Source organism: Polyergus mexicanus, unplaced genomic scaffold, assembly GCF_030449975.1.
Source record: "Polyergus mexicanus isolate NDT 795.1 unplaced genomic scaffold, iyPolMexi1.0 SCAF_23, whole genome shotgun sequence".
In the NCBI taxonomy this organism is placed as follows: domain Eukaryota; kingdom Metazoa; phylum Arthropoda; class Insecta; order Hymenoptera; family Formicidae; genus Polyergus; species Polyergus mexicanus.
In genome coordinates, this window is record NW_027223343.1 from 626839 (window position 1) to 653465 (window position 26627).

Consider the following 26627-nt stretch of genomic DNA (forward strand, 5'->3'; position numbering starts at 1 on the left):
TAGCGCATATAAAACAATATAATGTCTGACATTTGTTAATTAAAATACATGAAATAAATCTAAATTGGTCCCAAACTTGGTCCACTGGAAAATAATTTTAACGTAAAATTTATATAAAATATGCAGTAAAATTGAGACTAATTTAAATTTATTTCATGAATTTTAAATAACAAATATCAGATATTAGATTGTATTACGCACTAACATAAGTATCGTGTCTAAGTTTTAATTGGCCCTTTATTTCATTGTATTGATTCTTATCATTTGAGCCGAGCCTCTTATTTATAACTGTAATTTTTATACTTTATTTAAAATAATTTATTTCCAAAACAATTCTCAGACGCGATTATATAAACTTTTACGCAGATCGACGCTAAGTGCGCGCAATTTCTAGCTGAATCGGGAATATTATCGCATACATATTGTAGCGATAATTCTTGATCACGTCGCAGACAATACGATTTTACCGCATAATCGACACAAAAAGAGACTAGCTCCCCGGCGTGAAACAAGGGTTAAGGTTTCGAAATTTTATTGCCTCTTATGTCGTATCTAATCGGCTTAGAAATTACTCTACAGTAGGGCCGAAAAAAACTTGCCGGAAAAAAATGCCTCTGTCCTTGAGGTAAATGGGATATCATAGTTTTTTTTGATTATTCTTGGAAGACTATCGCCTGCAATAATAAATCGTCGTCAAAAGTTGGAAACAGGAAAAACAGAATATTTCTCTTTTCCTGAAAAAGCGACGCTAAACGAAATAATTAAAGTTGTACCGCGCACATATAAAAAGATAATTTTCAACACAAATATAATATAAAAGATAATGTTATTTAAATTTATTCCATTGCTAGCGATCGACGATAAATTTACGTATGAGATTTCTCGATAAAAATAATGAACGATTTGCTCTAAAAGTAAAAAAAAAAAAAAAAAAAATTATTCGAAAAATTGTGTCGGTCATAGACATCGCATGAGATTAATCACGAAAACGATAACGAATTCTTAAAACGGCGTGCAATTCCGTGAAATATTTTTACACCTCGCGAGGAATGACACGATGCTACCTTAAGTGGACCGTTTTCTAATCATCGTCAGCTCATTTAGCCGACAAATGATCGAGCTCGACGATTTTTCTCCTCGTTGAAACTGATGATGTAGGGATCCGGGATCGATTACAATCTCGACGTCACGGACGAGCATCAACGATTTTCCGGTGCGGCCCTTTTGAACCGTTTGTATGTGAGATTTTTCATTTTTCTTTTTTCTTTTTTTTTCTTTTTCTCAGAAAGAATCGCGATCAACACATACATACATTCTACAAGTCGAGCATACACTGAATCAGCGACGCTCATGTGAGAATCGCACAAGAGATCTTCGCGTTCTCATAATCGCGGTCGGTCCGGGTACTCGAAAGCAGCGGAACCAGCGATATTTCGATGCATGCGCGTGCATGGAATTTTTTTTATCTCCCCCGATCGCGCAGAGATATGATCGCTCCTCCGCATTCGCGGGCGAGAGTCGAATAAATAAAACGGTTGTCAATATGATTTGACACACGGGGCGCGACAAAGGATTTTGAACAAAGAAAAAAAAATATATATTAAGAGTCGTAAAATTTTATCGATATTATTTATCGCAATATTTTTGAATACGTTCAACAACGATTGTTTTAATCCTTCGATTCGCGCACCGACATACGAAACGAGTCACGCGCGAGTTTTCGTTATTAGCGTCGCGTCGAGCCGATCGACGAGCCTATTCCCGCACAATCGACGCATAATTAATCACTCGATCCGAAAGAGATCACGATTATAACAACAAGTAGAACGGACACCTCGCGCGTAGAAAGTGTCGAAGACGCCGGAGAGAATAAAACGAGAGATAAATATCTAGCAATTAGCGGAGCGTGACTGAGTGACGAGTGACAGTGCGCGAGAGATCGAAGCGATCGATTTTCAAGCGTCATTAATGCCGGTGGACGCCGTGAATGGGGGAGAGGGTGCGGGGAGGAAAATCGGAATCGCGATCTCCGGCGGCGCGTCCAGCCTGGAAACTGATAAATTGCGACTTCCGCCCGCGTTTCGATCGTGTACCACGTAATTTCCTGCAGAGGAGCCGCCCTGATAGGCGAGAGGAAAGTGAGGGGACGGTGGGAAAAGGGAGGCAGCGGAGGACGGAACGATGGGACGGGAGCCAACGGCGATCGGAAATTGGCCCGATGACATTGATTAAAGCGTTTAGCGGGCGGCGACAATGTCGTAATTATTAATTGGTGACGACGCCACACCAAGAGATTCTCCATCACGATAGCCGTCATCTGACGGCTGAAATACGTTTTTGCTTAGGAAATTGAAGTCTGTTTAAATAGATGTGTGAGATAACGCGAGATGAATCTGATTCGTTTAATAAATGCACTGTACCGTGTATGTAATTACAAGATCAATACTTTGACTGCGTCTGCTTTTAATTGTATAACTATTGCATAGCAATTTAAATTCGCCCCACGTATGTTTATATTTAAAAATAAATATTTTATCAATGAAACGCAATTCTACCGCATCGTGACATTTTGATAATTTCGCAAGACGACGACATCATCTTATCTTATGATAATACGATGAGATATTCGATAAGAAGAATCTCTGAGACGAATATCTCTCGAATGATGGCATCATTCGGAGACAATCTAACGGTATCATCCGTGTTCTTAACATACGATATAAGCCTTCCTATCTAAAAAATTGCGAGTCTAACAACATAATCCTCGTCGAATCGCATCCCGAGTCTCATCGTCGCTATCCGTTGTCGTGCAAGTTTCCTTCTGTTGTCCAGCACCGATGATACGCGAGGGATCGATCCAACGGAATGCCGCTGCAAGAAATAATATCGACCGACCGACGAAGCGAGTAAAAAGAAAAAGAGAGAAAGAGGGAGAGACAGGATGATGCGCGCACGTACGATAGAGAAAAAAAGGTGACGCGGCAGCAAGAGAAAAAAAAATTCTCTTGGGGCAGAAAAAAAAAGAAGCAAGAGAAAGAGAGAGAAAGAAAGAAAGAAAGAAAAAGAGAGACAGACGAAGAAGAAGCCGTCGAGTCATCGAGCAAACGAGCCGATATTTTCGCACCTCGCTCGACCGGACGGACGCTCAGGTAAAGAGGAGGAGGAGGAGAACGAGGGGGAGGCTGCAATGAGAATTTCGCGCTACCTGAAGACCAAGTGAGAGAGAGAGAGAGAGAGAGAGAGAGAGAGAGAGAGAGAGAGAGAGAGAGAGAGAGAGAGAGAAGCGCGATGCACAGTGGTAAAAAATAAAAGGACCACGACGACTATCGGAGAAAGAGGAAAGATAAGATAGAGGAGGAGAGAATACGGATGGGGATGCGAACGAAGGATAGCGAGAACGAGGAGACGAAGGAGCCACGTCGTTCGTGGCAATGGAGGACCGGGGCCCGATTTATTGGCGAGTTTAAAAGAACTCGGACCCTCGACATAACTCAGCGTTCGCCTGATGTTGACTGAGTGGCCGAGTCGCTCGCGCGAGGCCGTAGGCGCGGATAGCGCGCAGCCGTACCTGTCAGCTTCGGTTATCGTCAGGCACCTCGTCTGCCAATCAAAGAGCATTCACCGGTACTAAGTGGCTCGGCTTAATTAAGCGCGAGAACGAGAGAACGCCGTCGCTGCGGTGGAGACGCGCGAGAGAGCGAGATCGCCGCGGGCCGCCGACCGGACGGACCATTCCGTTCCGTTTCCATCCTTGAGGATCGTTGCGTCGTGAAAAATATGTTTCCCTATGGAAACGCGAGAACCGTTTCTCGGAAAACGGGATGATACGGTCCGCTTTGAACTTTCGACGGCGCCGGTACTTTTCGTGGAAACTTTTTCGAAAATCGTCCTCCAAGGACCGACTGCACAGCAGTCATTTACGTGATGTTTTTAAATCTTGCCTCAGACATCTTAGCAAATGTTTTCAAATCTTGCCGTAGACAATTTAGGTATCTGGGATATATTATGTTTAGCACAGAAACGCAAATATATCCAAAGAAACTTTTTTAAAAAATTTTTTTCTTTTTTTTTAATAATCGAATTATAAAATTATCTAACAATAAATATTATACGAAATTTCTATCGAATCTAAGAGTCTTAAATTTGAAAAAAAAAAAACACAAGCAGAATCGATATAAGAAAATATACCATAATAAATTTTCACTTGAAAAAAACACTGGCCAGTAATGATCGAGGAGGATAAATCGGTACGATTCGCGTTTCTCGCGTATACCGAGAGAATAACTGCCGCCTAATCCGGCGTGTCATTCGATCGTGCGGCGCAATAAAGTCGAATGACGAGCCAATAAAATATTTATGGAATCGTATGCAAGCACGAGCGGAATCGAGCGCCTGTGTTTTTCCCCCTGGTGGTTACACGATGTTTACCCCTCGACAATTCCCTTCCCCCCCCCCTCCTCCTCTTTTCCCCTCTTCGAGGACCGCACACGCTCCGGTCGTTCTCGCAAATATACGTTATTGTGATGTAGGGGGATCCCCCCGACGTCGGCTCTCCTCCTCCCACCCCCCATTTAAGAAACATCGCCTCTCGATCATTCCGGATCATTTTTTGCGCATTGTCTTGCTAAACGAGACCCCTGGGATCGAATACGCGAGCAAATCGATTATCTCGTCGCTCGTTATCTAATATGTCGTTTTCAATCCTTTATCGCGTTCGTTTGAGTCCTCAAGCTGCCTAAACTTTATATCCTCGACGTAGAGTTTATCGTAAAGTTTATACGAATCGACACAAAGAGAGATATTTCAGTTAGAAATTTCCATTAAGGTCGCTTCTCGGCGAGACGTCGACCGGTGTTATTCTAAGACGCTAAGACGAACGGATTAGACACGTTTTTTCATGGAAAAAGTTGGTCGCGGCACGTCGGGCGAGATGACGCCCCTTTTATTTACGCACACGACGACGCCGCTCGATCACCTCGGCAAAGCCGTCGTGCACATTCAAGAGCGAATCTTATAATCGAACTGGAGCTTCCGATCGACGTATGTCGCGCGAGCGCCGAAACGATCCCTCGGATCCTTCGGCGTGCCATCCGCGATTACAAGTAACCCTCGTACACAACGACGCAGCTGGAGCTTGAAATCCCTCCCTTTTGCACAGCTGCCCTTAGGACTCCTGCGCAGGAACGCGAAACAACCCTACCGAGACGAATGTGGATCCGCAGTTAGTTTTCTCTCTCTCTCTCTCTCTCTCTCTCTCGACATAATATTATTGCGTTGGACGCCGTAATCCTTTCTCGATCACGCTTTTGCGTCCGTCATGGACCTAACATACACCTCTTCGGGAAGCGCATTAAAATCTCATTGGACGTTGAGTACAGGGGTCCTCGTAAAACTGCGCCCTTTCGCGATGACGCCAATAAGGATCAAAATATCGTGCGAGTAGCGTTTGAAAAGCAATATCCTCGATATCCCCGAACGCTTTAATTACCTAACAACGAAGATTTTAGTTATTTGTGTCTCATTCTACTTGTGTACGTCCGTTTGCGCCATCAAAGGGAGAAGGGCTCGCACCGGCGATGGAGAGGCATCGCTGATGAAGGGATCGATAAGAAGACGAGGTGATGTCCAGGTATCCATTAGGAGACCTAACGCGTCTATTAAAGTGTTAAAAGAGATGCTTCGACGCGACATCAGAATCTAACCTTCTTGCTTCACGACAAAGTTATTCCATCGTACATCTAATTCATCTTTGACAGATCCGACGAAAGATTTTACATTTTCCTCTTTTTCCCAGATTTTCCAGATTATATTATTTTCATCGCGCGTGTCAAATTAGATAAGAAAGTTGATCCTTTCTCGGTCCGAGCTGATTTTTTCATTATTTTCTCGGCGAGATCTCCCGATTAATTCTTATTTAGTTTAATTTTAGGGAACGTTAAAATTGGTCAATGCTCGCTACAATGTGCGGAGAGAGAAAGGTAAATTTTTTTTTTTTGCAACAATTCCGTACGCCGCTAGCTATGTTTAAATGAGCACAAATGACTATAATAAGATTGCCATCGAGGTTCCGTTCAGCATTCAGAGCAAGCATTCGTAAACACGCGTGCATCCCGAAGACGAACGTTCTCGGAAGGATAAGCTCTAATGTATGCAAATCCCTTGTGCGGTCGAAATGCGAGAAAGTAGCCGAAACACGGTATTCGCGGAATCGATTCGTAACTCGGTGACCATGGACAGGATGCATCGTTAATAATTGCGGTCCTTTAAAAAGAATACCTGCGAAATCGTGATCAGTGACAAGAATGCGATCTAAATCGAATATTTGTCAATCCTGCTTTTTATTTTTAGACACAATTATTTTTATATACTTTTAGACACAAAGATTTTAAATTATTTATTTCGACTGATTCTGTAATGTATAATCTTTTCCCTTAAAAAAGATATCAAATATAGATTATTAAAAGATAGAAAAATACATTAGGTTTTTTTTTTCTCATAAAAAAAAAGGAAAGTTAAAAAAGTTAAAAAACGGAATGAAATCTCGATGGCAACTTTATTACGGTCATTTGCGATTGCAAATGTGTGTCATATTTTACTGGAATATGCGTGAAATAAAATGCAATATATCGCAAATTAATGTGTGACGGAAGAATCGTCTTGGTTTCTTTTGTTCCGGAGAAAGAGAAAATGAAAAACGAAATGCATGAAGAGAAGCGGAGGCGGAACTGGCGGTTCCGTGTTTGTTTTGCTTATCTGAGACAAATTTGCTGTCTTGTAAACGACACCGAAGGGTCGCCTTTGACAAACTGGGGTGCTTCTGGGAGATCGGGGAAAAGAGTACGGGTATGTAACGACACACATAGACAGGTTTTAGCAGTGTACGAAGGATCTTTCCGCGTCGTCCGGCAGCGTTCCCGAAAGGCCGAAAGTCTCCGGACTCTTTTTCTCCGACCATATATATATATATATATATATATATATATATATATCCCTCTCTCTTCGTCTGTCCCTCGCGCATCTTTTTTCATCCTTCCATTGACCCTCGTAAAACTTGGACGACTTTTCACGGCGTTGACTTTTTCGTGGACGCCGAGTAAAGCATCGTAGCACTTTTCGTCTCCAGGAAACTTCGGATGGTTATTTATTTCGATCGCCATGGAACGTCCGAACCTTAACATAGCGTTCTATTCACGGGAGAATTTACTGCCGATGATCACTTCCGTATATACGCTGTCCTTACGAAGAATAATAACTTACATTCCGAATATTAGGGCGCGTGATAAAACGATATAAGAACACGTTCCGAAAATTTAAGAAGCAGATTACTCTCGAGATGTTTCTTTAATTCCATGTTATTCGCGGTAAAATAAATATCATATTACGAAAAGACGAGAATAATTGTAAACAGAATAAAAATCGCACAATAATAAATAGACGATCAACGATTCCGCTATTCAAGTACACGTGAAAAATCGCATACGATAACCATCGCTGACATTGCGCGCGCGATGGGAGAATGATACGAATGAATTAGCGGACTTTAACGCTCCGATGCTTTCCCTAACAAAGGGAAGACGCAGCTAATACGAGACGTTAACCAGATTTATGGCCCGATGCCATAAATCTACGGGAATGGTCGGTGAACCGTATCGCCAAATCGCGCTCTCCGACGACAGGAAAAATCCAATCGGGCATTATTCCTCGGTCAAGTAGGGCGCGGGGGAAACGGCGTAATTAATTATTAATTAGGATTACCGTCTCCGCAGCCCCGAGGGCGATTCTCTCGACGACGACGCGTAACGACTTCCTTCGTGCCTTCGTCCCTAAAATAAACGGCCGATCCCGCGCGTAGAGGCTGCTAAGTAACTTCATGAATTTTCCGGCTGCGCCCCCGGCGACTGTTCGCCCTTCTTTCCCCCCTCATACGGGGGTGTAGCTTCTAATCATCCCTATCTCCTAGCCACACCCTCGCCCTCGATGACCACGAAGGCTATCACTCTAGGAAGAGAAGCTTCCGTTGTCTCTTCCTCTCGATCCTACGACGAAATTTCCTCCCCAGCCCCTTATTTTTTCCCTCTTTTTTTTTTTTTTTTTTTTTACAGCATGCCGTGTTTCCTCGCCGTTTTATGGGCAACAATTTTTTCTCCGCTTTCGCCGCTAATGCGACACTAAATCGGCCTTAGGCCATCGAGGGTCGTCGTCGTAGCGAAAGGCGTTAACCGTTGGCCTTAACGAATCCTCGGATGCTCTCTCTGACGACTGTACGACGACTGAGACCTGCGTGCGGCACGCGAGCATTCTCTACGATTTGAGAATTTATTCTCTAGGCGTTGTCATTATTTCCCCTTTCCTTCGACGAATCCGACGGTGTCGGTCATGAACCAATTCCAAGTACATTTAACCGGCTCGCTCGTGGAACATTTGACGACAAATGGACACGCGAGTCGAGTAAAAGTCGTCAAATAAGATTATACAATACTTATGCTTAAAGCGATTGATTTTGAAACTCATGTGACGTTAAATTGCTAACGATTCTTGTAGTAAAATTCGTAATTTTTGTACATATTAAATTAATAAATCAAAGATTAAAGTAATCTCGTACAAATGGCGTACGCGCGAAAATAATATCCTTTTGCAAAAGTATAAATTATATATGAAATATTTTTTCCTCCTAATCGCGGCGTGTAAACAACTTGAATGATTTATCGCAGGAATCAATGATGGCTGACAAGATGCGCGACACTTGAATTAATTGCCGAAGATCGTCCCGTGTGCGATGCGCGTGTTATATATACGTACGTCAGGAAAATACATTCATCTTATACGCGGACGCACGTCGCATGCTCGAATCGTGACGAAGAAATCGACGGCGGGAAACGAAGGGCGCGAAAAGGGGAAAGCCGGAAGTAAATCATGCAACCCCCCGTGACGACGTCGGTGCGATGACAAACGAGCGCCGTCGACGTCACCGCGCAAGAAGTGGAAGCGACATCTGATAACGACCTTAATCGCATTAAGGCATGTCCCTCTCCTCCCCCTCACCCCCTCTCCCCCTCCCCCCCTCTTCCCTCTCCTCTATCCTATAATCCTCCGCCGGTCGTGATCGCGTCCCTAATGTCCTGAGAAAAACCACCACAATTGCAGATAAATCGCACCCGAGACGAAAAGTGATCGAATGCGCGTGACGAAAAAAAGAACGAGTAGATATCGATGTCTCTTTATTGATGGCTTCTGTTTTGCGGAAGAATCATGATTCGTTCGCGTTCCTCGTGATAATTTCGCGATTAGTATGGCATCAAAGTTTAATGAATGTTATCTAAAACGTCATGACGTCACAGATATGTACGTTATTAAATATCGAGTCACCTGATCTCCATTACGAACGCGAACGCAAGGTGTCACATCCCCCACAAAAGCATCGTCACGCGTCGTCAATCTGGTCGCGTTTTCTCGACGCGCTTTGTCAAGCGCGCCCTTCAAAAAAAAAAAAAAAATCGTTTCTCGCGGAAGGATTGAGTATATGTAAGCGCTTCTCGCGGTATCTCGCGCACGAGATATACATCGCAGCCGAATCGCGGAAGCGCAATTCGCGAACGAGCCTCGAGTAGGGTTCGTCATAAATTAACACGAAGGCGAGAGAACACCGTCGTCACGGGTAGGTGAGATGAAAAAAAATAGGGACGAGAAAGAGACAGAAAGAGCGGTGGTTCTTTGCGATCCTATACAGGTACGGCGACAGCACGCGACGACAATATGTCGGGCGCAACGAAACCGTCCTAAAACGAGAGAGAGAGTGAGAGAGAGAGGAAGGGAGGTCAACCCCTCTTCTCTCTTGCTCCAGCGACAATGCGACATTTCATTATTAACCCTCCCGTTGCGCCGCCACTGTGTGCTCGATCCCAAAGCGAGATTCAAATTAAACACGCAAATATTTGCGTATTTTATTCCCGGGGTTTTGTCGACCGGCCGCGTTTTGTTATCCGCTCGCAGAGTTTAATTCATTTTGTTATAAATACATCAACAGCAAATTACCTTGCGAGTGCAGCGGGAAGGATGAAAAAGAGAAAGAGAGAGAGAGAGAGAGAGGATGGATGGAAGGAAGGAAGAGAGGAAAAAATGCACGCGCGACGAAATAACGGCGTTATAGATTTTTTCCGCTAAATTGAGCGAACGCTGACGAATTATACAAAAAATCGTGCGGAAAATTCGTGCGCCCGCTGTTTAACCGCCGCATCGGTTGAAATAGTTAAAAATCTCTGGGGTGAGATCGTTCGCGTTCAACGTTAACTATATTTCGAAAGGGAAAGAAAGGCGTATTTTCGTTAACTACGCTCGATATCGAAAGTGGATACGCATAAAAATGCATAAATACTACATCCGTAAAAGAAGAATTTTAATCTCGTTAACGTAGGATCGATATAATCGACGATTATTACTCACCATGCTCGTACGGATTCCGAGTAGCAGCCGGTTTCTGGATTCAACATTTTACGATCGCTATCTGACCTGTAAGATAACAGAAACACGAAAATGCATTATTAATGCATCTAATTAACCGCGATAAAAAAATATACTAAAACTACTAATTGATTTCTTGAATGATTTTAATCAACGATTTGAAAAACGCGCGAGTGTGTTTCCGCGCGCAAATATTTCCTCGCGAGGAAACGGTTAACGACGACTGTCGTGTCGACAGTCGACGGGACGTACCTATTTTCGCTCATCGCGCCCGTCGCCAACCTGTTAACGGTGACGTCAGTAAAGATAGACGAGCCATTACAGACAACTGGCCATTATCGTCTCAACATAGTCGACACGCGGGATGAATAATATACGCGCGTAACGAGCGCGCAGGGCGGCGTCGATGGTGACAAGATGTAGACCCGTGTTGTACGACCGAGCACGGACGTGTGTCTATGTATGTGTGGTGCACGTTATTTGCAATACGCCTCTCTCTCGTAGCGCGTAATAACGAAACTCTCCATCTTTCTCACTCTTCATATACACATATATGCGCGTATATGGTATATATCGCCGTGACTCCGCGACATCGATACATTATTCGCCGGGATTTATTGGACGCCCTTTTCCACGAGGACGCTTTCGTACATCGGCTTTATCGAGTTATCCCTGTCGATGCCGATGACCGAGCCGAGAGAAAAAATTGAATTTTTCTCGCACGAAACGTATTGTTATCGCGGGTGAATGTATAGGTGAGATTGTTATCGGAGAAAATGTGTAGATAAAAATTAATTTTAAATAATACACAATACAATATACATAATATATATGAAAGAAAAATATAAAATAATGATCTTTAATAAGAGACGTGAGATGTATTCGTGCACACATTAAAAAAGGAAACCAGAGTTGATCTAAGAATTTTACGGTTAGTTATACCAGACGGACTGACAAGATACTTATCGTTGTAATCGCGTTACAAGAAGCCACTTTAGCGAGTCTCAAAACGCGCTTTAATAAGTAACACAATGATACCGGTGGAATCTGCCGCGCATATTAAATCGGGTCGAATAATATCTCTGCCGAAACGGAACGCGCGTTATCCAAAAGTCACGGCTAATCCTTTGATTTCTTAATCGGGATACGCCGCGGGCGTGTGTTTGCGTGTTGTGACAGCCGGGCATTATCGCGCGCCGATTACGAGCGACATCGTCGAGTATTGGTGGGAGCGGGACGGGGGGAAGGAAGAGGGGGTCGTGAGAACCCCATCTGCCCGCGGAAAGGGGTGGACGGGAAGAGCGAATCGAAAGCGGGACGAGGTAGGAGGCGCGCATTTCTCGTCGAGGGTGGAAATCACTGTCCGCAGGCATTAGGCATTCATGCGTGTCGTCGGTTGCGTGAGTCCCCCCCCGCCGCCGCACACGCGTACGCGCGGGTATGTATGGGAGAATGTGAATTCACCGTGGTTATCGTCCGCGCCAACGTTATAATTCGAGGGATCGGTTGGAATGTGATTTTTGGTCGACGCAATATGAGATGTGTCCGTGTAGGGAGGACATCTATCAGCGATTATTGACGACGATATAAATCGGATCGGTTGAGACACGCTTGTTGTTTCCCGTATTACATTGCGCTAAGGAATGCGAAAAGGCGCTGAGCGTTGCGATGCGACTTGCATTCGTAGAAATTTGTAACGCAACGCGGAGACAACGCTCTCTCCTTAGCTACCGTAATACGAGAGAATTGCCGCGATAGCTTCATACGAACATGAAATTTACAATCGGATTATATTGCGAGACTTCGATACGAAACGATACGCGGTTCAATGAGCGTCGATATGTGTGAAATAATCTATAAAAACTTTAACACACATTTTAATTTTAACAAGAGACTTTCTATGTTCTTTTTCTTATTTTATTTATCTATTTTTGTAAAAAAATTATAAATAAAATATTATAATTTCTTTCAATTTTTTATTTTCACAGCTGAATAATCATATGTGATCAAAAATTAAAATCTTTTTATCTCAATTGACAAAGCCACGGATATCGCGAGTCTGTACACGGTAATCTACACAATGACAGACTATACCGAATGACGATCGCACATTCCTTTCTCAATTAGAGCGTAACTTCAATGACGGATATTCGAATTAATAGACGAGCATATAGCTTTCAATCTGTATTTTTGGACGTGATCACGAGGCGTGACTGATATCGCATTCAATTTCGCCAAAAATGTAACAGAGTATATTGAAAAAAAAAAAAAAAAAAAAAAAAAAAAAAAAAAAAAAAAAGTTATATTCGGTAATAAATATTAAAGAACAGAACAAACATACAATAGTTTATACATTAATACACACATTCATAGTTTATATATTTGTAAATTATAAATGCATACATTTGTGTTTCATCGGTAACCAAATTTAGTCTCAAAAGAAGACCTGTAAAATATTGAAAAAATTAATGCACCATAAATCCTTTAAAGAAATGATTTTTAAATGCGTAAAGTATGTGCGAAAAATTTTTCTTAGAAAGTATCTATTTGTCACTATCTATTTGTCTATTTTCAATAAAGAAACATTTACAAAGAAACATCGGTATACTCCGTTCTTGAATCATTTGTCAAAGTAACGGAGCAAACACAAAACCTCTTTCTTAAACGGAAAGTAAAATTCCTTTTTTTTTGGGGGGGGGGGAAGAGGGGGGTCGGTTCTGGGATCATTAATCACGAAAAAATATGGATGTTTTCGCAATAATACAATAGTTAGAAATAACAGTTTGTTATTTTCGAGTAATAAAATGGTTTTCGATGGACTTTGGATAGGAAATTTTTACAATGTCCTCTATAAATTAAATGAGAAAATTGACAAATAAAAGGCGCTGATAAATTAAAATGATAATCAAATATTATCATTATATTATAAACTACCGACGGATATACGTGTGGCGATGGCGTTTAGACATTGTCCATTAATTTATACAAAGTCCATTAATGTATACAAAGTCTACACGTGGATTTTAGTAATTTTTTTTGATTATCGATTTTAATATAAAATTTGACTGCAAGAAATATTATGTATGTCAAGTTTTAAAATATCAATGTAATCTTTATAATTTATATCTATACTAAGATAGATCGAAAAACGGTGCAAAACATACATTTTTAATATACATTTATTACTAAAATTTGAAAATAATAAGTTCGCGCATTAATACCTCGCGCCTTGGCTCTTATTTCCTATTTAATTGTTAGTACCCTGAGTCTATTGCTGTTATTATTATCCTCTGTAAAATATCGATAATTTCATGCAACAAGTCATTAACTTCATCATCTCATTTTTTAATTATTCGCGATTGAAGAAAGCTGCGAGATAAAATTACGTTGCAATTGTCTATCCAACCAATATAAGATTAAAATAATCAAAGAAAGAATTTTTAAAAAAATTCCCCGAGTCTTACTAAAATTCCATAAAAATTCCCTGATTTTTTTTCAAGTATACAAGAGAAATCCCTGAGAAAATCACAAGTTCTCATATTTTTCCAGGGACTAGACATCCTGTAATGTAATGGCAATAGCGATACAATTAATCATTTAATGTAAAACGCGCTAATTGATTCACGTTAATCGACGCAATTCGATAGAATGCGATTGTTTCACCGGAGATGATCTACGATCGACAATCGTTCGAGTGATTTCTTTTTCCCTCCCTCTCTCTCTCTCTCTCTCTTAATATAAGACTCGCGGGACTTCACTGCGCAAATACCGTGTCCCCCGTGTCGCATAATCACTGTACTTAAGGGGAGTGATTATTCCACCCGTGACCGGGTTCCCATAACCCCGACGTTATTAAATACCAAAGCGAAATCACGTCGTTCACGTGTGTCCCACACGATTTGGCCGTTTTGGCAGGTGCTTCGTCCACAGATTTCCCATAAAAAGGGAACGCCGTACGCGACTTTAATTATGCTCTCCACCTGCCGCCGTCGAAATTCCCATGCTGACATGGGGCAGACGGGAAGAGAGGAGGAAGAGAGAGAGAGAGGAAATCCGACGCGATTTCTCGTTCCGACCGGCGTTACGCATAAATCAGGGTGAACGAGCATTATTTAAATATTTATGACGATTGTAATTGTAATGCGGCGCGTAGCCCCCCTCGTTAACCCCTCGATAGAAGGAGACAGTCCTGTCGACAACCTTCGGATATTTTACACCGGACTATGCCACATAACTTTATAATGACACGTTGTAAACTTAATCTCATAAATTTATATAACATCACAATTTTTCACGCGTTTCTCTGAAATAAAATTGCTCTTTTCTTCGAACGCGAATTCTTAATTTATTTATTATTACTCGCGAAATATATTGTTCTTTCCGCCGGCTTGCAATCGTGTGAGTCATAATAAGAAGCTGTGTTAACGAAATCAATGGGGATACAGGCTACCTGTACTCGAAATTGCCACCGAGCGCATTGCGAGGTAAATTTCGCGGAACGCGCCGTCGACCGAAATGAAATATCCAAGTTATCGCGCGCTCGTCAAGTTCGCCGCGCATCGAATAATGAAAGAAGGAAGAGGATAGAGAAAAAAAGGGGGAAAGGAAAGAAGGCTCTCGCGAAGACGCAGAAGGACCTCGAAACGACCACGCGCGGGGAGAAGGCGGGATGAGAAACTCGGATACCGTCGCCGCAGTGCTGGGCGTCAGTATCCGTGTAACAAATCGCCCTTTTAATCACGAGTGACTAGCTGCCTCGAGTCATTCCGGTTTAATGGCGGCCCCTTGTTTAGACGCGCACCAAGTCGCAATGCGGTAGGTTGCCCGGGCAATTTCGTCCGTGCGCCGATACGCGGACGTTTTGTTTAAACCACCCCGGGCTCATTAGTCATCCCGGGCTCGCGGACGGCACAAAGTAACCCTTTGACGAGCGATTCGCGCGCGGTTCACCTTGGCTCTCGGCAAAAAGAGAGACACGCTTGTGTGTCAAAACAAGCTCGCGTGCCTCTGGATTCGTCCGGAGAACGGGCCATTTTCGCCTGACAGATCATTTGTAAGCGATATATATTGTAAATGCGTGTGTGTATGTGTTAAGATGAATAAAAAAAAAAATTGCAATACATAAAACATAATATCCAAAATACTTGTGCAACATCGATCTTAAATACCGTTTGCATTGTACACATTTTACAGTAATTTTTTAAATCCAATTTTAATAATAAAATTTAATGGAATATTTTAGAATTCTCCCCTCTGTGCGTTATGCCTGAAACCTAATTACGTCGCGAGAATGGCGTGTTTTGACGAGAGCGCGCAGACACCTAATAACAACATTGGTAAAGTCAACGAGCCGATACGGTCGCATCAGCGGATGAAATCAGCGCGAGCTCGCTTCGCGCTGTCCGGTAACGTCGCTCGCTCGCGTAGGTTCCGCACCCTTCCGGTTCCGGTGTTCCGGTAGGTTAGCGCTCTCTCTCTCTCTCTCCCTTGTCGCCACGGGGAACCACCGGCTTCCGGTGTTCAGGTGGGATACACGCTCAGCCGAGCGTCGTGACGCCTCGGATCCATGAATCCATGGATCCTTCTTCGCTCCCTGTCTCGTTCCGCCATAGATCGGATTCGCTTTCGATAGTACTTCCGGCAATGCGACGACACGGCATTAAATTTAGCGCGATCTTGTCTCAGTCGCTAAGCGAGTTAAAAATGTACATCTCAGTTCGTGCAGAATTCATTTTTATTTACAAAGAGAACTATATCATAGAAGCAGTGTGTTTAAATAGAGCGATGAGCACTAGTGATATTATTTATATACCATTTCCGGTACTGTATTCAAGATTTATCAAAGCTATAAATAGCTGTCTCCCGAGAAACTATAACACTACGAGAAGGTATAATTACAGCGTTTAAATATAATTGCAACCTGTTACAATACGTTCCTCACGCGACGACAAATTTTCCGAATATACATACTCTCTCTCTTGAAAAAAAAAAAAAAAAAAAAAAAAAAAAATCCGCGTGTATTATTTGGCAGCTTTACGCACTGGTCATTTTTATTGCGCCACTTTTTCACTCGACAATGCCGAGCGAGCGTGACGCGAACGCGGGCTCGCGCGGGTTCGTGACGCCTGGTTTTTTAGGCTCGGCCGATGGGAAAAAGCGATCGCGACCGGAAGTGGAAGTGGAAGTGGAAATTGAGGCAATGAGAGCGTATAGCCCGACGCCGCTCTTATCGAGACATCGTCGGTCTCTGGTTTCCGCAATTTCCTATCTGTCGACCGTGTATACGTCCTGCAATAAAAATACATTTCATCATCGAAATCCGTGTCCACGTGCGTCGAGACGGAGCGCGTGCATATTTCGCGCACGTATTGTGGAGAATAAAAAACGCAAGAGATGAGAATGCCAGGCACGATATAACGAAAAATTGCAATAAAGATACGCCTGACATCCTTATTAGAGAGACTCTTTTAGATTATATTGTATAATGACTTTTAAAGAGATATGCACAGTGATATAAATATATTTTATCCTGCTCGACATTCACGTTAGGTATTTGATCGTGAGTCGTCACATTTTTATTAGAAATAAAGATAGTATTGCTTGTATAAGGATAGTTTATCGCAAGTCGGGAATATCAAGTATTTTTCTGCAAATATCACTGTTTCGTTTAAAACATTGATTGGTTCACTGTCATAATGTTCTGTCAATTATCTCGTGACATCTACCTTAAATATCTAAATTAATTAATATAAATTAATATGATACAATAATATGATATGATACAAACGTAAATTAATACGAAATATCTAAAAACATTAATTACATTATTTTAATCAATATATCTCGAGATCGATACACTGCGTTTCAAAATAACGAGAAATAATATCGATAGCAATTGTAATATTTGAAAAAAAAAAAGAAAAAAAGAAAAAATACGCCAGAGAATCCTAACTTTTTGAAAGCGCACTCGACATCTCTTCTATCGGATTCTTCGAACAAATTGAGCTAAAAACGCGTGCCTAAAAACATTATTTGCGGAAGAACCCGAGCGGCGCGTGGACCGTGTCTTTGTTTTCGCGGCGAAAAATACGTATTCTCGACGCTTTTCTCGATGCAAAATCCTCGCATCGCCCATATCCAGGATTCAAGTTCGGTGGCAAAACCTAACCGTGAAGAGAGAAGCGGCGCGGGGTGGAGGTGACGAGCGGGGAGGGAGGGCGAGGGGGGGGAGAGAGATTCACCCTTGCGGCAACATTGCGAGAGTGCACACCTGGCCGGAGCTGTGCAGCTGCGGCTACAGACCCTCCGACGCCGACAGGGGATGAAAAGGGGAGGGAAAACGAGCGCAGAGCGGAGAATCGTTGCGGGGCATCCAGATTGTCGCAGCGTGAGGGAGAAAGAGGGAGAGAGAGAGAGAGAGAGAGAGAAGCAGGGTTTGGATGCTGAGATTTCAGTTACGTATTCGCCCTGCGAAGATTTCAACGCCGCTCGATCGCTGGAAACCGAATTGGAATAAGGATACGCAACGATAAACGATACGTACGCGCGATGCTAGGGGCAAAATCAATCGGTCCGTATTATCGCGTTTAACGTGTATAAATATGTATACCGCTTTTAAGGTGAAACAGATTTGAATAAAAAACGCTGATATTTTTGAAGACGTTGGCGCGACGCGGGAAATAACGGCCCTATATTTGATTCGAGCAATATAATTATTCAAGCATCGTAAATTAACTTAATGATTAAATAATTAAGTAAGCAAATATCATGATTGCGTTATGGAAATACAATCGAAAAATTTCCTCCCTACGTAATTCTCATTTTTTTTTTTTTTTTTTTTTTTTGCTCACGCCAATTCCTCAATCTCTTGACACAGTTCCTTCCGCTAAGGGCGTGCAGGTGAATTTATTCAAATGCCGATCAATTCAAAAGGGCTCATCGACGCAAGCATCCCACCGTCTCTTTTTTTCTCTCCCTCTCTACATCGCTCGCTCTCTTTTGTCATTCATCGTATACGATTCTCTTATACGACGATCTTCGTCGGCACGGTAAGGGCCAGGGACAATGACCGTGATATACGATTCTCGAATTTGTTTATAAATGCCCGGGATGGCGCCCGTTTGAGGATATAAACGGGCTTATAAACCCCGTCGCGCGAAAAATGCGCGCTCCGTCACATACCCTGTTCCGAAAGCGACAGGTTACTCATGAAATGTTACATCAAGGGCAAGGGTTATTGAGACATCAAGGAGGATATCCCTTCTACGGTCGCGTGAGAGTGACTTATTACAAAAACCACTCTTTATCTGTTTGTAAAAAAAAAAAAAAAGGGCTTTCCTCAAGTAAAAAAATCCAAATTAAATAAATCCAGAATTACAGCATCTTGAACGCATTTTATCTCCGTAGGGAAAAGGAAAGTAATTACGAGAAGGAAACGAGATAAATCAGTCGAGAGAAAATTCGTGGAAAATGCGAGTCGAAAATTCTTTCGCGCGAATATTGCGGAGAGTTATGTCACCCTTTTGTCTCCCTTAATTACTCGGGATAGCGCCGACCGCGGAAGTTGAGGAAAATGAAAAATGTTTACTGGACAGTTGGTGTGTAGCAAGGCGCGTATCGCTCCGGAGACAAAGTTTGCCGGGACGCAATTACAAAAGAAACGTGTCCGAGGTATAAGAAGGAAGATCTGGGAGACTAAGTTTATTTACATCACAGTGCCGGGGCCGGCTCTCTCGTTGCTTTGTGACATGCCTGCCATAATGCATATTAATAGAAAGTAATCCGTATGGGGGCGGGCGCGACGGAAGGCGACTCGGGATACCCTTTGCGATGTTTTGGGGTCTGTGTGTGTGTGTGTGTGTGTGTGTGTGTGTGTGTGTGTGTGTGTGTGTGTGAGAGAGAGAGAGAGAAACAGACAGAGAAAGTCAGAGCAGGAAATATACTCGCGAATACAAGCCGGAGCTTTAACGGCGTGACGCGAAAATTTCGTGACGGATTTTCACATCGGAGATGAATATTCATGCGAGTTGCGCGCGAATGGCTCGCGCTACTGTCACCATTTTTTTTTTTGTTTATTATAAAATACTATTGGTGATCGCGAGACGTGGGCGCCACGAAAAAAAAATAAGGCTCCACGAGTTTTTGGGTTACGCCGATTCACCGTCATCGATGCTAAGCCAAATTCTAAACTTGTCGGAATTATATATGCGCTGGTCACGTTGGAAATATTTAGCGGAATTTTTTCATGAAAGAGAATTTTCATTTCACGGACAAAACAACCATGAGAAAAAGAGAGAGACCGAATGATCTCGCTCGAGAAATCCCACATTTCTGAGAACAATTTTCGGTCGAAGAAACAGGTCTACTGGATAATCTTCCCTTATAGGATTAAAATTTCGGGAAAATCGCCGCTTTTTACTGATGAATTTTTAACAAAGGTTTCAAAGTATAACGAATTACAGAATAATTCAGGGAATTTGAACAGAATCTAATTACTCTCTCACGTCAATCTAACTATTCGTCCTTCGACGAATTTAAGAGAGGTATGTCAAAATGATTAAAATATAATCCTTTCCATTAAAGAAAAAAAAAAAAAAAAATTAATAATTTTATTCAAATAGAACATTCGGAGCTATATGAAAATGTTCTTTGGATATAAGCGTCTAAAGAAAGTTAGCATATTATGCATCAAAATCTTGGAGGAGATGCTTTGCTGTAGAATGTGCAGTAGATTGTTCGATCTTTATATATATTTTTTTTATTAAAAACTACTTTGACTGTTATACAGTCTTCTTAATTTGTTCAGTAATAAATAAACTATGTTTTGATAGTTGTTGCGCGATTCAAAGAAATTAGAATTTTATTAAAAGATACGACCAAAATCTCTCAAAATAATTTGACTTTAAATAATTAAATAAATAGAAAAACTTATTCGACATTGATTTAAATATAGCCAAACATATAAGAGAAAAAATAAAACAAAATTATTCGGATACGTTGATTTAACATTGAGAAAAACAAATACAAAGATATATAATTCTGTCACATGATTTTGTAACCGCGTTGTTCTCTCTTAATGTCGATTTCTTTTTCTCTCTCTCTCTCTCTCGCAAGACATATTACAAAGATAAGATAGCAGAATATTTAATATACTGTAATATAAAAAAATCTGCGACGCGGGCGCGCGTGCAACGACTGTTGCATCGAGGAGAAACCGACTTTGGATGCGTCAAGGTACCTGTGCTCGTGAATAGAAAACGGCGCCATTCTCTCTCTTTCTTTCTATCTATCTGTCAAGACACCCCGTGTGTCTATCGTGCATGTTTACGTTGCATTACTGATGCAGTGTCTCTTAACGGTACGCAATGGACGGGACGCAGTGCGCGCTTCTATGCAGAAAAATTCGCACGTATTTTTTTTTCTTTTTTTTTTCCTTCTTCCTCGATCGGTCGGGTCGCGTCAGCTTCTCGGTTAGCTACGAAACGACGCTGTTCAAATATTAACACGGAAAACACAGAGGAGATTCCCAGACCTTGCTTGGTTTCGTAACACTGGTAGCCGAGTTTATACGTTTACCCCGAGGTTATCCGTGCTCGCTCGTGTTTGTCGACACCTTGGCGTCCCTCTGCGCGCGCGCGAGCGCGCACGCACACGCGTTAAGTGTATGCGTAAATGTAACTTACAACGCGCAGTAGCGCGCGACCGGTCACCCACGCGCGACTCGCCCGTCCCGTACGATTACATCACGAGGCCACGCATTTCAGTCGCTCCTCTCTGGCTTCTGTATTTATAAAGTTCTAATCACGAACAGTGTGCGAGCTGATAAATGAATCTCTCTGTTAACATATTCAATATTTGGCCGAATATATAATGAATGTAATCCCGTCACGATAAATTCGAGTGACAGAGCTCTCGTGAACGAAGATGATTGCGCGTAAAACTTAATTACATAAGACGACTTAATTATATTTTTACATGTCTCAGATATAGGTATATATATTTTATATATTAGCTTGTGTAAAAAATAATTATATTTCCATCAAGTAACTTCGTGGTTTTTAGTTTCTCTTAAAAGCTAAAATCCAATCAGCGCTCATAGCAAGACGGTGCAGCCGCCCATTCATCTCATATTATAATGGTATATTTACAGAAGCGTAATCATAGAAATTGCGTCTATTATGAACCGTCCAATATTTTATGAACATTTATATATATATATATATACAATCTACAAATAAGCATTATTATTTATGATAATAAAATATGCATCTAAATAGAAACTTCTCATCGTTGTTGTATTTTTATTGCGTCGATAAAATATAATAAAAATGACAAGAAAAATAAGAATAGAAATAAGAAATAAATCAAATTAAAGAATTAAAAAAATATAACGAACAAGGATCTCGTGAAATCACTACACCGGAGAGCCACTGGGCGATCGGCAGGTATGCTCGAATTCACTTTTCGTGGATCCACTACCGCCGCCGACGCGTACCAAAGGTATAACCGGCGCAGACAGTTGGGCGCCCAAAGCTTTAACATGCTGCGAAGACCCGCGCGGTCCTGTGCGAAGGACCCCTCCTCTCTCAGGTAGCCGCCGCCTCTCTCTACCTTCGTTTACCGCTCTCCCCCCCCCCTCTCCGCTCCCGGCTCGCCTCTCACCGATTCCCCTCGCAGGGCCATTCGTTTGCAGCAGGGCGAGAGGACCGGAGCGGCCCAGGGGTCCGTAAGTCCACCCTTGAGCGTCACCCTCCCCCTCGTGTTTTCTCCACGAGCACACCTGGTCGCAGCCGGATTCTAGGCAAGGATCAACAGGACGGTAGAACGCGATCTTCTCGATTTCTTCTCTTTGTCTTGTCCGCCCGCGTTTTCACCTCTCTCTCTCTCTCTCTCTCTCTCTCTTTCTCTTCTTTTCCATTTTATATAGGAAATTATAGTTAGTAACTTTGTTACTAATTATATTCTGCAGCTATCTCTTTCTAATTTGGAAGGAGGAGTTATTAAAGTTGAAATATACATGCAGGTGTCGTTAGAATAATCAGTTGAAAAAAATAATATAGCTTTATCTACGTTGTTAAATACTTTTGTAGAAAAAAATCACCGCACGTATTAATTAATCGTCTGCCTATAAATGCCTCTCCACAAGCTAGACGACATAATATGTTTCTCTTAGAAGCGGCCCCGATACCAGCAGCTCTATACTAGGTAACGATGAGGGATCGGTAATCATACACCGTACAGTATCAACCGAGAGCTCGAGCAGCGTTCGCATCGGGTTCATTTCGAAGCGGGGAGAGAAGGGCGAGGCAGAAAGAACGGCGCGAAGGAGAGAAGAGGGCAAAAACGAAAGACAGAAAGGGAGAGAGAGAGAGGGAGAACGCGGTGGTTTCTCGTTACAGAGCTTCCTGTATGGAAATCACGGAATGCCAGTCTCTGGTCCGGAGCCGCGTGTCTGGCACAATAATCTGAGATTTAAATCAAATCTAGGCTATATAAGCGACCCCTCTGCGCGCGACCACCGACGTCTTCCGGAAGGTCCATCTTTTCTCCCTCACTCCCCCCCCCTCTCTCTCTCTCTCTCTCTCTTTCTCCGAATGGAATGCGAAGAGCGGGGTAGAGAATCCTCGAGCTAGTACCATGCTCCGTAATCGATTTTCATATATATTCGCCCACGAATACGAACACGAAATCCGGACAATGTTTTATGACAGACGATAAGAGTAGTTAAAGGAGGCGAAAAAAAGATGAATATACGCGACCAATTCCAATAAACGTCGTATAAAATTACGAGGATCCGTATATGGTAATATCAACAATTGAAAGATCTAGTGTAACAGAGAGTAATCTCACATTTCAAAAACCCCCCAAAAAAATGATTTTAAAAAGTTGAGAAAATTAAATCTAGATCACTTTAGTTGCTCCTTAATTTTAAAATGAAATTTAGTTTTCTTTTTTCTTTTCTTTTTTTTTTTTTTTTTTTAATCCAAGTGAATATTTTTTCTCGGATCATCGCTATTTTTGGTCCAAGCTGTCACGTATCTATCAGAAACAGAAGAAGGATCGTGTCACTATATACGCGTTTTTTTCTCTCTCTCTCTCTCTTTCTATTTCATCCTCTTCGCTTTTCTTTTTTCTTTCCCCCTCCCTCCCTTTTTTTTTTGCTTCGCTCGCTCGTCTCTTCCGAACGCGGAGATATTCCGGCTGAGTTGCGCCTTCTCCCGGACTATCGTGGGCCGGATCGAATGGCGGTCCAGGACCACTCTCGAGAGGCAAGACGAAGGGAGGTAGGGAAGCGGGGTGGAAATATCGTGATCTCGAAAAGAGTGTGTAGCCAGGGGTGAAATCCGGTAGCCGCGGCCACGTCGACCCACGTTTGCGTTCGACGGGGCGCAAAACGGTCTGGCAGCCGCGAACAGATTTCGGGGATGTGGACTTCGCGAGCGGCCATTAAAAATATCGCAAACGACATAGGGCTGTAGAGAGAGATTCGTTTCGACGTTATCCCGAAGCAGGAAAAAAAAAAAACCAAGGATCGAGTAGGTAAACATCGAGAAAGAAAATACATAAATTCGCGATAAGAATAATTTAAAAACTGGAAAGGAACCTCGATTCGTCTTCTCTTTTCTCTTCGCGCGGGAGAAAGCGCGCGCGAGATTTATGATACGCTCTGTACACAGAGAGTCGCTAACATTGCGTATGTGCAAAAACCGACGATTAAGAAAGTGTTAATAACACGTATCTCTCTCGGATATCGTCGAGACTTTCGGTGTGCGCCGATACGACTGATGGTTGCGTAAGGTAAGACGCGGCAGAAACGCGTCACACACGTGTGCCGCGTGTGCCTTGCACCAGGGCACGCTAATTACACGCGCGATTTAAGACTCGTTGCGGAAAACGAAAGAATATATGCGTCGAGAGAGAAAGAGAGAGAGAGAGAGAGGAAAAAACAAAAACGGAAGAGAGGACAGACGACAAAGCGAAAGAGAAAGATAGAGAGCCGAAACAGAACTCAGGATCATTGTCCGAGTCAATAATTCTCGCAATTTCTTGCAATTTTTTTTTTCTGCAGAGCAAACAGGGAAGAGAATATGTAAAATCTTTTAAGATTCTCATGTATATGTTATTTTTGTAAAAAATTTTAATCGTTTCTCCTCTATACGAGTTTACGACTTTAGAATTTCTTCGTACTTTGATCACGTAGTTGTGATCGAAATTGTTAAATGATGCATTTAATTTACACGGTATTTTTGAATATTGATGACGAGTCGCGATCCGTCATATCTAAGTAGCGATGATCAACATAGACGGTGGAGTTATACACAACATTGGCTTCCTCTCTATCTATTTTAGATCTCGACGCGTGCGACAAACGATCATCATGCGTCTTTCTTCGAATCCAAGCCTTCTTCCGCGTAAGCGCGCGACGACAACGATTACGCGCACGCGGTTGCATAATTAATTTGTCGCGCCACGTGTCACGCGTTAACTTTCGTCTCACGCGCATCATCCTTCCTCGCGTAATTTCCAACGAAGAGGGAATACCGATAGCGTGGATACTTATTCACCTACTACTCCCGCTATCTGCTACTCGTGCAGGGAAGAATATTTGTTCCCTCCAACATGCATATCGAATTACCATCGGACGTGATACCGTCATCGGCGGTGCTCGACTCAAATCGATCGAAGAAACGTAACAGGACGATGCCAGGATGATTGCCGCCGACACACGACGAATCGTTTGACAAGAGGGTACGACGCTCGTTGAAGCGTGAAATACGCTCGTTCGACACGTCGACTTGGTGAACAAATAGTTAATGCGTAAGAACAAATACTGAGCGTTATTTCGCGCGAAAGCTTTAAATATAAAATTTTTATTTTTACCAGAAAGATTTTTGACAAGAAATAAATATATATGAGTGTTTATATATCAATTAAAGATTAATACCAACAATTTTTAATGCTCCTAGAAAAAAGAATGCGAGAATAAATAGAGTATCCTTTGCCAAAAATTTTAATTTGTACAAGTATTCGCGAAGAGGCGACTAAAGTTACAAATAAGAAACGCGTAAAAGGATCGGCGCAACTGTGCGCGGCGTAGAAATGAGACGTAAAACGTGTATATATGTAAATATATAAAGTTCTCTCCGTTCCGGACTAGACCCAACCGCGGCGGTAATTGTTCGCGAAACTTGGCGCGATCGATTCCGCGGGCCGCGGAAGCTCGTTAGAAAACAAACCGTCGCGCAGCTCGGTGACAATCGGCGGTAGAGAGAGAGAGAGAGAGAGAGAGAGAGAGAGAGAGAGAGAGAGTGTGTGTGTTCCAAGTAGCACCTTACATACACACATACACACATACATACTCCGGGGAAAGCTCCCGGAGTCTCTCTTTCTCCCCGATCGGAAAGCCGATTTTCTCCCTCGCGATTCTCCGACGCGAATTTAATATCCGAGGCGCTTGGCGACGGTGGTCCTGGCGCTTCCGCGTGAGTCCGTGTGTCAAAACCACCGCGCCCTCCCTTCCCCCTCACCGGAGAGGGAGTTTCTTGCTGTAACTAACTACTCGCAAATTTATCGAGGCACCGACTCGAGTTTCTCTCGCCCGCCGTCGGCGGTTCTTGGGAAGATGCGTGGGTGGAGGCGTTGCCGCCCGGAGGTAACCGGGGAAACTTTCCAACAGTTTCGCTTCTTCCTCCCTCTCGTCCCTCCCCTCCCCTTCCCGTCAGGGTAAGGTAAGGCGACGTGTGTGAGTGGGTGGCGATGGAACAGCGCTCCGAGAACGAAGGGACCCCGCCGTCGCCGCGAACTTGTAGTTTATGAATTTATAGCGGTAGAAAGCAGCAGCCACCGGATGGCAAAGGCAACCGAGTTATGCACGCTCTAGTTTATTCCGTCTCGCCGTCGAGATTTTCCGCATTGAAATTTCCCCCTGGTGAGAGAGAGAGAGAGAGAGAGAGAGGGATCGCGTATAAAGATTTGCAACGGCGGGATCTTCTCCGATACACTCATGCTTACGTTCTCGTAAGGACGAGGGGCACTCGCTCGCCATTAATTTTTTAAATTCCCAGTGCGTTTCCCCTCTTCGGAGCGAAAGATACTCGTCGCGAGATTTTTCGCGCGTTTGAGAGAAGAAGAGAACGAGAGGATTTTACAATAAGTAGGCGGCAATTAAT

The 26627-nt window shown here is 42.8% G+C and overlaps 1 protein-coding gene across 4 annotated transcripts in view; it reads right to left on the reverse strand.

Annotated features, from left to right (window-relative positions):
* Window positions 1-26627, reverse strand: part of Soxn (SRY-box transcription factor soxNeuro) — a 121826-nt gene that overhangs the window by 59047 nt on the left and 36152 nt on the right. For 3 of the 4 annotated variants that reach the window (XM_070312863.1, XM_070312862.1, XM_070312861.1), the window contains exon 2: window positions 10441-10506. The exons of the other annotated variant lie outside the window; for it this stretch is intronic. In XM_070312863.1, coding sequence (XP_070168964.1) covers window positions 10441-10506 — 66 coding nt within the window. The remainder of the gene's footprint in view (window positions 1-10440; window positions 10507-26627) is intronic. 4 annotated transcript variants of the gene reach the window in all.